Source organism: Rhamphochromis longiceps, linkage group LG16 (genome assembly GCF_057381845.1).
Source record: "Rhamphochromis longiceps isolate RC_006_pf linkage group LG16, R_longiceps_female_GT1.1, whole genome shotgun sequence".
NCBI classification, from domain to species: Eukaryota; Metazoa; Chordata; class Actinopteri; order Cichliformes; family Cichlidae; genus Rhamphochromis; species Rhamphochromis longiceps.
Window position 1 is genome coordinate 7,472,279 of NC_140572.1, and position 17,360 is coordinate 7,489,638.

The 17,360-nt window shown below is 41.4% G+C and overlaps 1 protein-coding gene across 2 annotated transcripts in view; it reads left to right on the forward strand.

Annotated features, from left to right (window-relative positions):
• The window catches only part of LOC146650514 (mitogen-activated protein kinase kinase kinase kinase 4-like), a 104,440-nt gene that overhangs the window by 52,801 nt on the left and 34,279 nt on the right, over window positions 1-17,360 (forward strand). For both annotated transcript variants that reach the window (XM_085384919.1, XM_085384917.1), the window contains exons 4-12: window positions 7,565-7,690; window positions 9,674-9,784; window positions 9,973-10,063; window positions 10,826-10,956; window positions 11,176-11,230; window positions 11,540-11,618; window positions 11,704-11,879; window positions 12,060-12,132; window positions 12,387-12,597. In XM_085384919.1, coding sequence (XP_085241045.1) covers window positions 7,565-7,690; window positions 9,674-9,784; window positions 9,973-10,063; window positions 10,826-10,956; window positions 11,176-11,230; window positions 11,540-11,618; window positions 11,704-11,879; window positions 12,060-12,132; window positions 12,387-12,597 — 1,053 coding nt within the window. The remainder of the gene's footprint in view (window positions 1-7,564; window positions 7,691-9,673; window positions 9,785-9,972; window positions 10,064-10,825; window positions 10,957-11,175; window positions 11,231-11,539; window positions 11,619-11,703; window positions 11,880-12,059; window positions 12,133-12,386; window positions 12,598-17,360) is intronic.

Here is a 17,360-nt window from a genome sequence, read left to right on the forward strand (position 1 = left end):
GATCATTTTTAAAGACTGATAACATGTAGTGTGATAAATCAATTTATGTAACTCAATTGTTTCATATATTCTAACCTCAAAGACCAGTTTAAAGCAGAATTTGTAAAATAAATCCATTTCCAACAGTTTTAATTTAAGCAATGCTAAAAGTGAGATGAATCAAATTGGGATCTTTCATCCTTTCAGCCTTTTTAGCTTCTCTCAAAGTGTTTCCTTGCTGAGCCACAGTGTTAGCTTACGCAGAAATTGAAAATGCATTTGTAAGACTTTAATACTGTGGATTTTGTCCCTCTATCACCCTTCTTCATATATGAGGAATCCACATGGGGGCATTTTCAGGTATGACAGCCAACCCAGTAATGCCTGGAACAAGTCTCTCCATGTTCCCGGTTGTCTGTTAGAGGGATGTCAACCTTTTTTGGCCTCTGAAGAAGTCTCCCTGCTACTCTGCTTCCATTTTCCATTATGCTTCCATTTTGCGGCTGTCTGCTCCCCTGGGTCGGTAGTTCTGTGAGCGCTGCTCAAATTGTGTGCTGTCATACTTTAGAAGCAATATGGCTGCAACAGAGTCTCCCCACCATTTCATGCCCTGGAATGATAATGAGTAGTTTCAGGATGCCTTGTTTTGAAGGACTGACTACAAATCAGGGAAAGTGAGACAGAGAGCGAGAGATGGCGAGAGTGAAAGAGAGAGGCCGAGGTGAGATGTGTAATGACGGGATGGATGAACGTGAAAGTAAAGAGTAGAGTCATTATAGAGGACAACTGGAAGTGATGTTGCAAGGAGGACAGAGGCTGGACAGGATAAATGTGCAAACAAGATGGAGAGAAGGAGACACGGTGAACATGTGACAAAAAGAGAGGGGGTGATGTCATCTGCTCGTTAAAGCAGCTGTGGCCTGACATATCTCTCTCTCTCTCTCTCGCTCTCTCTCACTCACTCACTCACTCACACACACACACACACACACACACACACACACACACACACACACACACAGTTTATGTGTCTGATCTGGACAAACTGATGTTGATGATGATGATGATGATTCATTCATAACTGTATATTAAATTAATCACCACCAATCTTGACTGTAAATTAATTGTTTTGATCATTTATCAAAGGTTATAGTAATGTTGTTATGATATAAATAATAATAATAATAATGTGTAAATGATGATAATAGTAATACTTTGGCAAGCGTGAGTGCTTAAAGATCGCATGCATTTGATTAGCTGGTTCTGGCAATTTTTTTTTTAAACAAAAGTAGAATCAACAAATTTAAAGTACAGAATCAATAAAAGTGATTTCAGATTCCCTATTTGAAGTCTTTGCTGTCATGTCTTTGCTGTGTTTTAGTGTAAAATAGGTGCATGTTATAGATGCATTGTTGTATTGAACACTGTTGTGTTTTGTCAGTTTAGGGGATTCTCGTCTTCGTCTCCTTTAGCCGCTGTTTTAGCTGTGATTCATGTCCCATATTGGGTAATGCTTAAGAATGTTCCTGCTGCGTTCCTCCGCCTTCACTCTGGTCTCCGCATCTGTAATTATTCTCAGTTGTTACAAAAAATGTTCACATGACTGACATTTTGTGGGCGAGGGATGCTCTGTTGACCATAGATGGTACTGGTGTCTGTGTGGATCTTTCTCTGCATCCTTTAGCACCCTTTATAGTTTTGTTTTTACTTTCAAAGTATAATTTACTCATCTAACCAACCGACTGGTTGACTGACAGGTTGGCCGGCTCACCTGCTGGGTGAGTAGCTGGACGGCTGCTGGCTAACTGCGGGCCTGCTGCTGATGAGTGGATAAACAGAAGGACTAGCTGGCCAGCAGTCTGGTTTGCTGGCTTTCTGACTGATTGGTTGGCTGCCTGCCTAGCCAAATGACCGGCTGCCTGGCTGGAGCAGTAACCAGCGGGCTGCCTGATGGACAGTGACTCAAGGGATTGGCTTGCTGGCTGTCTGACCGACTGACCCCATCATCTTTATGACAGTCAAAGCTCCTGCTGAAGTCCTTAAAAACTCTCAGCATGTTAAAGTAAAAATAAATATCAGAAAATTTGTCCAATGGAAGCTAAAAGTAAACTAGCTTTCATTTTTAGCTGCAGGAAGTGACAGAGTATATAGAGCTTTACTTAAAAGCTGCTTAAAGTGCAGAAATATTTAAATAGTTTAAAAAAAACACTGCTTCTGAAATACTGTCCACATGACTGACAGCATGAAAATATCTTCTTTTAAAGTGATCACGAACTTGTGCGCTGTCAGTTATCCAAACGTGATGTTTACTGGGTGTTCTGAATATCAGAGATAGTGAAACTGAGCTGCTCGCTTTTATTTACCCAATGGAGTCGCCAGTGAACCCATCTCTTATCTTTTAAATGCTGAAGTCTGGCAGAACTGCCCTTTAACTTCTGGGTCGGATTCAGAAATGGTAGCAGCCGTCAGCTGCCTGTCATTTGTTGCTCCTGCAGTTCTCGATAAGACGTGCACGTTTTAATTTCTTCCAGCGCCAACTTATAAGATTGAACCTGCCGTTAAAATATAAAAAGCCACTCTTATCCCCTTTGACAAGAAAGTTGAATTTGACAGCCAACAGAGTGAGGTAGCTACCTGCAGGGATAAATATAAAGGTCTTGGCAGTCATCAAGCGGCATTAACTTGCGAGTAGGAAGAAGATTTTTATTACAGTTGCAGTAAAACCAATGGTGAATTGGCCACTATTCTTATGTAACTACAGTGTGATGTTGGTTAGAAGATTTTCTGTTGGTAGCAAATCATCTGAAAGTGTGAGATGGTGTCCTCAGTGCAGAAATGTATTTGATTTGTAAACTACAGGCTCTGGGTTCTTGTTTCTCTTAGTGTTTTTTAATCTAATGAACGTACTCATTGCTTCTTTTACTTACCTGTTAAACCAAAGCTTTCGTGGTTGAGATCATCATAGTCTGATCTCAAATTTCTTTACCAATTCTTAACGTTAGGCGTCAGTCCATACTAGCTTGTCATTAGCAATGTTGCATTTACAGGTGTTTGGGGAGATTTGATATCCCGGTTGCTGCAGTAAATAGCCTGGGGGTTTTTACCTTGAAAGGTTGTTAAACAGGTACTTGTAGGGTTCGGGGTAATTTAATATTATGCTCAATTAATGTTGTGCGTGGTACAGACAGAACAGAGGAGCTGTATTGACCTAAGTGCATCTCTGCGTGTGCAGTGAGTCACTGTGTACAGCCTATACCACTGAGAGCCGTGAATCATAGTTAACATTTACACATGTAATAAGTGACAGCATACAATATGTTATATTATATATTTTTAAAGCATATTAGAAACCCTATATTAGGAAACCCTGACGGTTATTTGTGGCCTAGCTATAGTTTGCATCGTCACATTTTTGCTCTTCTCTTGCACAAATTTCAAGTAACGTGACGTTTCCACCTTCAAACTCTGTTGTTTTCAAACAGAGGCTGGGTGATCGATGTGCAAATGTGCATTACACATTACTGTTTTTTTTCCCATCTGCCCATCTCGCTGATGTATGAGGATATTTGTAAAAACTTAAGTAATCAAACAAAGGCAGTAAGTGGTTTAACCTCCTAGGACCTGGTGTCCACATATATGGTCATCACATTTTGGGTTATTTAGACCAAAATACTCAGTTTTGCTCTACAAGGGCCTGATATCCACTTACGAGGACATTATACTGCTACTGTTCTATCGAAATTTTAAACGAATATCCTCATATGGTCTTATTTTTCTTAAAAACAAAAATAAGGTAAAAAAAAATCTGGTAATTCTTTGTTTTTACATTCAATCAGCCCAAATATCAAAGAGAAATTAAAAATGCATGCCGTGGAAGAGTTCGGGTCTTAGGAGGTTAATGAGTAACTGTAATAAGGGCTACTATTTCACAAAGGTCACTCCACATGTTTCACATGCTTCACGCATGCGCAGGACTGGAACGTAAGCGTTTTCGGCTGTTTCAATGTGGACGCACAACTCCGTGAAAACGACTGAAAACGTTAGTGTGAAGCGTTTTCAGATGAAAAGGCCGTTTTCATATCTATCCGGGCTAGTGTGGAAGTAGTCTAAGTAACCGATTGCCAGATTACTCACAGACAATGTAGTATGATTATAGATTAGTTGAAGTTCTTGGGTAAAGAGCATCCAGACACATTGTGCAGAGTGATGAAGTTCTTCTTTACCAGCGAAGGACAACCATTTCTTTGTGGAAAGTCCCCAAACGGTCACCACAAAAATTGTTGTCTTGCACTGTATTATTATAGATGAAATATATGAAGTGGTGGTAGCCTTCTGGGTCTAAAAAGTGAACATCATGTGCCTTAAACCTGCATTCTTTCAAACGGGACTTTGATGTTTGCAAAAATAGGTCTGCTTGTATGGACGTTTATGGGAAAATCACCCTCGGCTACTTTGATCTGTGTCCTCAGTAGACACTTTCCACATGACTGTATGATCTTAGTTTCTAATTTCTAGTAGCATGATCATCATTTTGTGCGATACAGTCTCTATTGGAGTTGTAAACGAGGTTAAGGGAGGGCAGGCCAACCTGATTGACAAGTTTCTACCTTGTATATGTCGTAGTATGAAGATGTACCTGGATTATTGTGTGGAAAAGGATTCTGCATATAGTCTCCATAAAACAGAGCAAATCTTAATCTTATTGCAACACAACCAGAGTGCAACAACAATAAAGAGAATGGTTAGTAGAGTTGCAACATCAGCAGTGTTCATGTTAAAATGTCACCATCTTCGATATGAAAAGCCAAACAGTTTGCCCAGCACTTCCTCGGGGCCTTTCCTCCGTGGACATATGATGCTGCTGCAGTTTACTAAGGAGTCCAGGCTGCAGCTCCTGCTTATCAAGCAGCCGCCATTGGAAAGAAAATGTCACGTCATGTCACTCCCGGTTGGGTCGCTAGATCAAACGCACGTGCTCAGCTGAAGCAAAAACACTCAGGAACAAATGTCACCCAGCTTTGTCACCGTGATTGAGAAATAATCACTTGATCTTGTTATGTGCCTGAACGTGTGTCTGAGCCTGTACTGTAATATCCTGTGAGTGTGACGGGGAGACATGGGGGGGGGTTGTTTGGCTCAGTTATCATTTTGAATTCAGGCTGTATCTCCATGTTTGTTTGGAGGGCTATACATTTATTAGATTTTCTTTTGGACACTGTTTGTGTTCTTGCCTGGCCCTGTCTTTCACAAGTAGATGCAAAAAAACAGCAAAATTAGCTTCTCTTTTAGTTTTCACTACCAACACAACAACCTGGTTTAGTTACAGCCCATTTTATAAGTTTCCCACTGAGACCAGACTTTCATATAAGTATGAAAACCAGTTCTTGCATAGCAAAGAATCCTCAAACATAGTCAAATGTTTTCCTACCATTTAAAATAAGGAGTCAAATAAAGACTTTGAGAAGTAGAGACTAAGAGTTGTGTAGATCTCAGCTGTAAATCTGCTATGCAGGAACACAGCAAAAGGTGGTGCTGTAAAAGCGCACAGAACAGCTCTGCAAGCCTTCAGACAAAAAAACAAAACATTTAAGCCTGCACACAATAAGAACTATTTAATTTATGAATACATCAGCTGACACTACTGTCTGGCAGATGATAGTAAATATTCCTCTAGATTGCTCGTTGTTTTGTTTGGCATTTTTACAGCCCAGCTGAGACTTTTAAAGTCTGCACTTTAAATGCCGTCAATAGATAAAGCAGTTGCCAGTCAATTTATACACGTTCAAATCATGTCTGTGTTACCGTAGTTCTTTCAAACAGTTGGCACCGATTGGCTGTAAAAGTGTTACATGTACGTGCTTACAGGTGCTCCTGTTACTTGTGTGTGCATTCTGGCATGCTTTTGCCTTATTAACAATATTTAGCAGTGTGTAAGCTGAACATTTACAGATTCAAGATCATTATCATTATTATCATATGACACTGATACCCCCAGACTGCCTGGGGATTGTCCACACTCGGAGAGTGTTGACTGAGCCCGAAGTCTGAGCGCTGGAAAGACAATGGTGATGTTTGTGGAGAAAGTGCTGGGAGAGACAGCTGTTGCACAGCATGGCCCTCTCCTCTCCAAGTCTGGGGCCCCAGCTTTGCCCGAGTCCGAAGTCGAGGAGTATCTGGTCGATGTACCTGCAGTTAGCTGGGCTGACCACATGAAATAGCCGTGGTTTGTCAGAGGATGAGCAGGAGAGCCTATCGTCAGCCCAGCGTGCTGCTGCTACTGCGCTGGCCAGCTACGATGATGCGTCTCTTTATCCCTGTTTCGCCACTGGCCCTCTCCTCCACCAGTTTGTAGAATTTTTCCTTCCACCAGAGCCCATGGGGCCAAAAATTCATCTTCCCATGTTCCTAGAATTTGTTTGCAAGCTAACTGCATCATGGAGCAAACCGCCATCCAACCATATCACTGTGCCTGCCTATTGACAGTACATGGAGCTGGGAAGCATGGAGTACATGGATGACACCAACGAGGCTGGCTTAGCTAACACACCTGGTATGGAGCCATCCCTGGCTGCTTATCTGGCACCGTCCCACAACCATGGTGTTGGTGGCCCCACAACTCTGCCGTACAAGCAGTGCAGATTCTCCACGTTGCAGCTGGACAGTTTCAACTGGAATGCAGGCGGCGTTTCTGTGGATTCTCTCACCACCTGTGTGCATCGTGTCACCTGACAATGACACGAATCTTGCATGCTAGCTGTCTGTCCCTGGAGGGAGCCCAGACTGCACCAGGGCTCTCAGATTGGGAGGGTGTTGTTTCACAAGGTGGTATCCACAGATGGGGATGGGGAGCTCTGTGCGATGACGCATCAGTGAGAGGTGTCAGGACCACAGAGCAGCCTGAGCTGCACATGAATCACTTAGAGCTGCTAGCAGTGTTCTTAGCTCTCAGGCATTTTTGTTCTGAGGGTCCAGCATGTCCTAGTGATGACAGACAATTTAACAGTGGTCTCTTACATAAACAGGCAGGGAGGGATACGCTCTCTTCCCCTGTTAAAGCTGTCTCGCTCTCTGCTTCTATGGCGCAGTGTTCATTTTCTGTCTCTAAGAGCCACCCATGTTCCAGGCCACCTGAACCTGGGGCCAGACCTTCCCTCCAGGGGCTGTCCCCTGGTGAGGGATTGGAGGTTGCACCCTTTCACAGTGGCCCAGATTTGGGATCTATTTGGCAAGACGAAATTACACCTTTGTGCCTCCTGGTATAACACAAGGCTGCCCTGTTACGCAGCTTGGCTCGGTGAAGAGCGGCTATCGAAGTCGGGGTCATTGTGATTACAGGGAGTGAGTGCAGGCGGGGCCAAAACCATGTCATTACAGGTCGTCTTTAGGGTTTGAATAGAGGTTTCTTCAGCCAGGACACGGGGGCGTGATATGTACCTCGTTCCTATCCTTCAGATAACAGAACTAATAGACATGACTGTTTGTTTGGATCTACTCTGTTAATTCAAATAATTGCTTCCCAGCTGATCCACAGTCAATGATAGTGTCCTAACTCTGTTTTTCCACCTTTTTTTTTTTTTTTTCATAGGATGAAGAGGAGGAAATTAAGTTGGAAATCAACATGCTGAAGAAGTACTCCCATCACAGAAATATAGCCACCTACTACGGAGCCTTCATCAAGAAAAGTCCACCAGGCCATGATGACCAGCTCTGGGTGAGTTTAACATCCCATTTCTATTACAGGTTCAATTTAAACTTATATATATATATATATATATATATATATATATATATATATATCTCTTAATGAACTGAATCTTGAAGAATCCTAATTTAGAACATTTGTGGAGTTATTGAGCAAAGGGACGGAGTAGGATTAAATTCATATTCAAGCAGGAACTGTAAGATCACGTAACAAGATTTGATTTTGCATACATTCAGTGTGTTATCATCACACGTTAGAAGGTATTTTGAGACTGTAATGAAAAGATTTGCCAGGCTAAAAAAAGACAAACTAAACAATATTAGGGATTCCTGTATAACAGCCAAAGTGTACACTGTTATTTTTAGAAAGTTATTTGATTGTGTGATGACAGATAAGAGAGATATTACATACCATGAAGTCAGAAAGCTCTCCAGCTGATATGGAGTTGAAGTTGCTTTATGCATTTTCCTCATTACAGCCAATATGCAGTTCTTCATATTTGAAGAGCAGTAAAAGAAATGACAGCAACACAAAAAAACAAAACAGATTTCTAGAAAAGAGCAACAAGACTGTGGAATTAAATAAATGGTGCATAAGTGAGACACAAAAGGAAGAGAGTCAATCAGAGAAGGGAGAGGTGGGGAGGATCAGGAAGTAGAGAACAGCAGCAGGAAAAATTTAGAGCTGGTCGTTTGTCCGAGGCAGGATTACCTCGTTTTATGACCCGGAGGCTCTGCTGTTCCTGGGGAGGAGGAGGAGGGATCTCACTCTCACTTCACAACACAGTCCTGTATTTGTTTTTACAGCTGCTTCCACGCCCCGTTTACAGCCTCCACTGTTGTGGATTCATGCTGTCTGCCGTGCGTGGGGGTGACATACAGAGTGTGTGTCTGTTTTATGATATTCAGGTTCTGTGCTGACACCACTTAAGACTACTGTCTCAAGAAGATCACTTTATGTGTTTATGAGGCATATATCCTTTAGTAAGCAAGTAAGAGACACGGTATCAGAGGCTTAGTGACCATTAGAGAGCCAGTCTTGACATATTTGTTTGAGGATTTTTTTATGTTTGTCACATATGTAGTACTAAAAATGAATCGGATCAGTCCCCCAGGTCGCAGCATGACAGCTGCCACCTGTTGAGGTGCACAGAAAATGCTTTCCAACTTTAAATTTATTGTAAAACAGTGACGAGGGCACCCCATGAGATTCAACAGATGCACTTCTGTATTTGTATTGTCTCCAGCTTCCTACACTTGTGGTTTTGCTAATGCTTTTCTCTTTTGCATTAAAACCACATTTCCTAATAGCCGTTGGCTTCCTGTCTCAATCACAGCACAGGGTAAACTAGTAGAAGTGATTGCATTTTTTCCTTCCGCATTCCCTTTTATTCTTTCTGCCGTCTCTTGTTGACGGCAGAAAGAATACTCTGAAGTGCTGCACAGCACTCCAGATGATTTGCATTCACATGAGGCGTGGTGGCTTACAGAAGGAAAATGCAAAGTTAACTGGGACCACTGAGTTTCTCAATAACTGCTCTGTTTGCTCAAGGTAGCTCTAATACGATGAGATAAGCTACCTTATTTATTCCCAAATTTGGGGAATTCCTATATTACACAGGAATTTCCCATTAAACTCAACAAGCTGCAAATCTTAAAATAAACTAGGATGGATTATTAAAATAAAATACAACATGATAAGATTGTCAGAGCCCAGTAAGCTAGAATAGCTCAATAATGAAAAATTAGACAAAATCAAAGGTGTGCAATGAAACACATTAAAGTGAAATAAAATAAAGAAGATCATTAAGTAATAAATGTAAATAAACACAATAAAGCACATTTGAAATCTTAATATTGCATTACAGTAATACATAACTAATGTCTTAATGGTGTATCGATAGTAAAACGCTGCATGGCGTCTTACGCTGATGGTAGAATGATGGTGAGCGTTTGTGTGTGTGTTACAAATGCATCTCTTTCTCACCTCCAGCTGGTGATGGAGTTCTGTGGTGCCGGCTCCATCACAGATCTGGTGAAGAACACCAAGGGCAACTCGCTGAAGGAAGACTGGATCGCCTACATCTCCCGAGAGATCCTCAGGGTCAGTTATTTCTCACAGTCTGCTGCCAACATCTTCACTAGATTATATTATTTGTGTCCGAAATGTTGCTAAAAGTATGATTTTAAATAATTTAACTTTTGCATTTAAACAAAACAAACACTTGTTTGACCGTCTGATACAGCCCGTGTTCCTAATAAGTTGTTTTAATTTATATTTTATCCCACCAGGGATTAGCTCACCTGCATGCTCATCATGTCATTCACCGCGACATCAAAGGACAAAACGTGCTGCTGACTGAAAACGCTGAAGTCAAGCTGGGTGAGTCAGTTGGCTTTAGACCGGGCCTGTAGACGGGAAGTGCTCCCGCGCTGTGGTTTTGGACCGGTGCATGGAAAAGCGATTGCACCAGCAGATCTGAGTCAGCACTGTGGCGATGCCAACTGGAGCTTTCTCATTGCCAGTGTTTTGTTTTCGAATGTTTCACATGATCGCACAGCTGCAGGCCTGTGTAGTCAAATCCTTATGAAACATAAGGTCTATATACAGCTCCAAAATTGGTCTTTATTTAGATTTCTTCTGATTACAGTGTCACAATAATTTCTCGCAACAAAACTACCTAGACGTTTGATTTCACTTATGATATGTGCACAAAAAGACAGAAGAATCTGTTCTGAGTTTTGGAGATTTAGTGTCCAGTTGTGCTGATCTGTAAATCAGCCTCCACAGTGTTTTTAACTTTCAAAGAAAAGCTTTAACTTCTGTATAAAAATCGCTTCTTTTTCACCAAACCTTTGTGTGAAACCACCGATCAATGTTGTTTTTATTCCCTTTAATTATCCACAATTCAGTTGCAACTTGTAATCAGGCCATCCTGTGTTACCTAGCTTAATAATGTCCCGTGACACAGCATTAAACAAAGTGTCTCCACCGTGGTTAAAATACAGCAACCTGACCCTTTACACTCTGAGGCAGACTCAAGTTAACTTGAGGGGCCCCTCTCACAGTTGTAGTTTGCCTTGGTGCAGGATCTGAACGGTTTTAGTCTGTTTTCTTCATTTGAATGCTTCGTGTTTCTTTCAGTGGACTTTGGTGTGAGCGCTCAGCTGGACCGGACGGTAGGTCGAAGAAACACCTTCATCGGGACGCCATACTGGATGGCTCCAGAGGTCATCGCGTGTGACGAAAACCCTGATGCTACCTACGATTACAGGGTGAGCATGCAAAACTGCATCTGGTCGCAGATGTTAGTGGGATTCATGGTGCAGAATGAGTTTGGAACCAGTCAAATAGGAGCATCATCCATGTGATAGAAAAGATTATAGTTTTAATCATTAATATGACCAATGAGAAGACTGCTCTGTCATTTCCATCACATGTGTTACTCAGAGAAGCACACAGACTCTAACTAATCGTATCTCTTTGTGTTCCAGAGTGATCTGTGGTCCTGTGGAATCACAGCCATTGAAATGGCTGAGGGAGCTCCTCGTAAGTACAATACCTGATTTCAATGATATCATGAGTAGAAACTGGTACTTTTATTCTAAACAAATTTACTGGTGTATTTCTGTTTCAAACCTGCATGATCAGAAGAGAACTCTGTTTACTCTGCTAACTGTAGCTTCACTATAGACTTACATTTTCTATTTATACCCCTTACTTTTATGCAGGCAATACAGATGCACACACCCCCCCCCCCCCCCCCCCCCCCCCCCATCATCTTAAATGTATGACTTTGACATTTATATTAGTTTTTTCTGATCTCTCATTTGGTTTCTCTTCTGTTGTTTCCTTTAGCTCTGTGTGACATGCATCCAATGAGAGCCCTCTTCCTCATTCCCAGAAACCCACCTCCTCGACTCAAGTCCAAAAAGTGGTGAGATGTTTTCTATCTTTTATTCTTGATATCAGTAAACCATGCCGATCCAAACTCTGTACATGACGTCTAACTGCCATCATAGGTCAAAGAAGTTCTTCAGCTTCATTGAGAGTTGCCTTGTGAAGAATTACACCCAGCGCCCTCCCACTGAGCAGCTGCTGAAACACCCCTTCATTCGGGACCAGCCCAATGAGAGGCAGGTCCGCATCCAGCTCAAAGACCACATCGACCGAACCAAGAAGAAGAGGGGCGAGAAAGGTGAGTCCAGGACAAAGCTCTGTCAGTGTTAACGTGCAAAAATGAACTTATTGATAAAAATCAGAAGCTACTCCCTCAAAAGGGCATATTTTGTGTCTTTAAAAAAAATATACATATATTATGATGAAGGTTTAATGAGGACTCTAATTTTTAGACTTTGTTTTTGTTAACTATCTGCAGATGAGACAGAGTATGAATACAGTGGCAGTGAAGAAGAGGAGGAAGAGTCATCTGAGCAAGAAGGAGAGCCAAGGTATCGATCCATCTAACAATACATAGTTACAGTACATAGTTTTAGCTTTTTACTATAAGCTAAACATCATAAAGTGAATTCTGACCATGTTTTTGAAGTCATCTTAGTGATTCCTTTATACACATACATATGCACGCTACAGCCTCAGTACTTGTGTAGCACAAGGTCACATGATTACACCCTTGATATGAAAAGTATTTTATGATGTCATACGGGTCAGTTTCTACATCCTTTTCATCGGGTCATCTGTACAGTTCCATAGTCAACGTGCCGGGCGAGTCGACCCTGCGTCGTGACTTCATACGTCTGCAGCAGGAGAACAAGGAGCGTTCGGAGGCCCTTCGCCGCCAACAGCTCCTCCAGGAGCAGCAGCTCCGTGAGCAGGAGGAGTACAAGCGCCAGCTGCTGGCTGAGAGGCAGAAACGTATCGAGCAGCAGAAGGAGCAGCGGAGACGGCTGGAGGAGGTTGAAACCTCATAACAAATTAATAGGATTTCTATGTTAATCGAGTAGACACAGTGCTGTGGTAAGACTGTGTGTTTAGAAGAGGCGATAGACTGCTGTTTGACTGTTGTGTTCCTGTAATGTAATAATCCAGTGTAACTGGATCTAAAGTGGTGATATCACCAGAACAGAATCCAGCAGGACAACCTAACAAATCATAGATGTTAAAATGCCCAGCTCAACAGCAGAAGTCAGTATATTTATTACCAAAATGTCTCCATAGCTAACTTGCCTGTTTGCGACCACTACACAGGAGGTTCAGTTTAATGTGAGTCGTGTATTTGAGTGACTCTTAAGGCTGAAAGTTCGGGCCTGACCACACTGTGTCACAGAGTCAGAAAAATGTTGGCAAAATCTGTGAGAAAAAAACGAAAAAGAAAATGAGGGATGTAAATTTGCCTAAACAAAAACCATATTTAAAATATGAGTTATTTATTATTAATTAAGCATTTACCCTGGACGTTTCAATAGGACTAAAAATAACCCTGTTGCAGGGAAAGATTTTAATTATTTATGAAGTTTTGTACACAGAGAGGTTCTCCCATGAAAATGAATGGCATCACTGTTTTTACAAAACTGAAGGGTTTTCAGTAAATTTTGATGTTTTCGGAAGTTTTCTTAAGTGTTACCTTCTATATGTTTGTTTAAAATACTAAGAAACTGATGTGGCTCGTTGGATGCAGGGAAACTTAATATATTTATTATGCTAAATATATTATTTAGATTATGGATGTATAACATGACTCTGGACTCTCACGCCCAAGAAAAGGACATTTCTAACCTATTTGACTTCATCTGCTTCTCCAGTAAATCTTGATTTATTTTGACATCATAAAAAAATCAAAAGATCAGTCTTAGATCTTATCATGGCAACAATATCCAAAGTACTGCTCACATGTATACTACTACTACTTCTTCTTTTGACTACTCCCATTAGAGGACGCTACATCCTCATCCTCAGCCACACAACCCTCTGCTTGTCCACCTTCACTACATCTGTAAACCACCTCTGTGGGTTTTTTCTCCTTTTCCTCCATTATCCTCTATCCTCCTCCTTCACATGCCCAGACCACCTCAGCCTTTCCTCTCTAACTTTAATAATAATAATAATAATACATTTTTAATAGCGCCTTTCAAAGCACCCAAGGACACTGTACAACAGATAAAAACTGGAAATATACACAATGATAAGAATAGAAGATAAAAGTTAAAACATACAGAAATTTAAGAATAGGCAATTTTAAACAAATGAGTTTTAAGGGTGGACTTAAAAAGAGAGAATGAGCTAATATTTCTGAGGTCCGGGGGTAGGGAATTCCAAAGTCGAGGGGCAGAGCAGCTAAAGGCCCTCCCTCCCATTGTGATCAGACGAGCAGAGGGAACAGAGAGAGAAAGAGAAGATGAAGATCTGAGGCAGCGGGATGGGAGCTTCATCTGTAATAAGTCAGAGAGGTACGGTGGAGAGAGAGAGTGAATAGCCTTGAATGTATACAGAATTATTTTAAAATGGATGCGAAATTTGACCGGGAGCCAGTGAAGTTGCTTCAGGATTGGGGAGATGTGGTGGGTAGAAGAAGTCCTAGTAATAATACGGGCAGCAGAGTTCTGGACACGTTGGAGCTTGTTGATAGATTTTTGTGTGAGGCCAAATAATAATGAGTTGCAGTAGTCAATTCTAGAGATAACAAGATTATGGATGAGAATGGCAGTGGCGTAAGGTGTGAGGAAGGGGCGGAGGCGATTAATGTTACGGAGTTGGAAATATGCTGCACGTGTAATATTATTGATATGTGAGTTAAAGGATAATGTGCTATCGAGAATGACACCCAAGCTTTTCACAGAGGGAGAGATAGGGACCAGCGAGTTATTGATGGTGAGAGAGAAATTGTTAATTCTGGATAGCAGTCGTTTGGTGCCAACCAGAAGAAGTTCCGATTTATTGCTGTTGAGTTTAAGAAAGTTGGAGGAGAACCAAGAATTGAGTTCAGCTAGACAGAGGATAAGGGAGGGTGGAGGAAGAGTAGAGTCAGGTTTGGTAGAGAGATAGAGCTGGGTGTCATCGGCGTAGCAGTGGAACTGAATATTATATTTACGAAAAATATATCCGAGTGGAAGAAGGTAGATGATGAAGAGAAGGGGCCCGAGGACAGATCCCTGGGGCACCCCAGTGGATAAAGGAGAAAGTTGAGAAGTGAAGGATTTTAATTGAATGAACTGAGTGCGATCAGATAGATATGATTTAAACCAGGCTAGTGGAGTGTGAGAGAGACCAATAGAAGCTAATCTGCTAAGGAGAATGGGATGAGAGATGGTGTCAAAAGCTGCACTCAGATCAAGAAGAATAAGGATGGAGAGGAGACCAGAATCAGCTGCTATAAGAAGGTCGTTTGTTATTTTTATAAGAGCAGTTTCAGTGCTATGTAAAGGACGAAAGCCGGACTGGAACTGTTCGAACTTTGCCTCTAAACTTCTGAACCTGAGCTGATATTGTCACTTTCACTCACAATGCACATCTTTACATCTTCAACTCTGCCACATTAAGCTTCACCTGCTGTATGTTTGTTAGTGCCACCACCTCCAAAACCATCCATCGTAGCAGATCCCACTTCTCTCTTGTAAATCTTCCCTTTCACTCTATATTTGTCACACATCACCTCTGACACTTGTGGTTTATTATAAAAGTAATTTGACTCGTCAAAACAAGACTTTGGCAATCAGAACTGCTAACTGAGTGATCTTCTCGGCTTTGATTCGTGTCATTTTAAATTAAATTTGGAACTGACTGTTGGTCCTTCTTGGGCTTTGAATTATAAATGAAAAAACATAAAATTCAACAGATCTGAATCAGTAACACTTTGCTGTTTTTTCAAAGCGACAAATTCAGCAGAAAGTTAGAATGACTAAGTAGAAAAGTCCTTGTTCCTTTGATTTCAGCTCGTCTTGTTTGGGCAGTGAACCCTGGGGGGTTAGCCAGTTTGTCTGCTGCAGTTAATATGTGTGTACATTATGTTGGTGAGATTAAAGTTGTTTTACTCGGGGGGATAGCAGTTAGATTTTGTACTTGATAATTTCATATAATGTTCCAAAATCAATTTTTGACTAGAGTGGGAAAAAAGTTAATTGGTTTCCCCAGAGAGTGAATTTGAACACCTTTGCTGTAATTGTCCTATTATCTCTTTAAGCTATAATCACTTTTCTGAACCTGGCTTCATCCTCTGTTCTTAAGAAGAGAGAGAAAAAAGTTCAGTAACACCGGAGAGGAGTAAAGGAAGTGCAGGGAGGAAAAAAGCTTCAAATAGATGATTATAAATTTGGACACGACTGAACTAAATTCTCTGGAGGAAAAAGAGAAGAGACAGCTCTAAATATTAAAAGAGGGACTGGGGAAACAACCCACCCCCACTCACCCAAAAAAAGCAAATTTAAACACGCTCAAAAATTCACTGAGCACATATAAATGCACTGCACAAGTGTAAGGCCTCTGTGGGAAGAGAGAGAGAACAAAGTTGTATTTCTGCTCGTGTTTTCCCACTGCACTTACAGCTCAAGGCTCCGTTTTTGATTCATGACGGTGCTTGTGGATGAATCAGACAGCGAGAAGCCACAGTTGAACGCCGGCCACGTCAGTGAAATATCGGCGTACATGTGCTCTCCTGTTCTGATAGATCCCCACGTTTGGAAGCTTGAATGCTGAGCACAGAATCTGTGCAAACACGATGCGTCATCGTACGCAATCCGTGACCTGCAGTCCCGCAGCGTTCACCGCACCCTGTCACAACTCGCTCACAGACAGAAATCAGTGTAATTTCTTCATGTGTCTGCTTAGAGAGCCAAGCTTAAACAAAAACACGCTGCCTGTCAGGCCTGAACTTTCACACTGATTAAGATATCCAGTGTTAATGCAGTCCTTGAAATGTTGACATGTTATCGTCTTTTTACTTGTCTGTCCAGCTCATACACCTCCGTAGTATTTATGTTTTCTCTGCTCACATCAATAATACATTTTTGCCACAACCTATACTGATGTCTATCTGTTCAAAAATACTTGCAAACTGAGTTTAAAAGGTCCCCAAAACCCCCAAATAAAAAAACAAACAAAAAACAAAACAACACAATTTGGATCGCTGTTAAAACGAACTCTGAGCCACATTGGTAGAGCTGTGTAAATCCTTGACAGCCGTGAATAAAATAATTAAAGAGATGACCTGCAACATAGTGCATTCCAAATTAATCTATAACTCATCCTGTTTTGAGCCCTGCAGGGTTAAAATTCATCCTTGATGGCCTCTAAAAAGTCAAATTCATGGTTTTATCTTTTTATATCTGTGTGATAGAGAAATCTTAACATAGCTGAACTCAGAAAATGATTGAAAATTGATTCTCTTGAGCCTCTTGATTGTTTTGCTTTGAAGGTGTAACTTCTATAAGCAGCCTTCACTATGTATCTCCTTGATGTGATGAAGCAGAGACACTTCTGGAGTCCCATCACAGTGACACTGCAGACTTTACCTAAAACATGAAGATTATCCAGTAACCCATTGATTTGCCTTAGATTAAGCCAAATGATGCTGTAATGTTGGGCCTTTTAGCATAGGAGTGTTTGAGGTTGAGTGTGGCAAAGAACCACTTTCATACACTTTTAGAGCGGCTTCATTTTTCTGCCCCAGACGCTGCCACTCGAGTGGCACCAAAGGCAGTTATCGTTATGGAGGAAAATTCAGAGC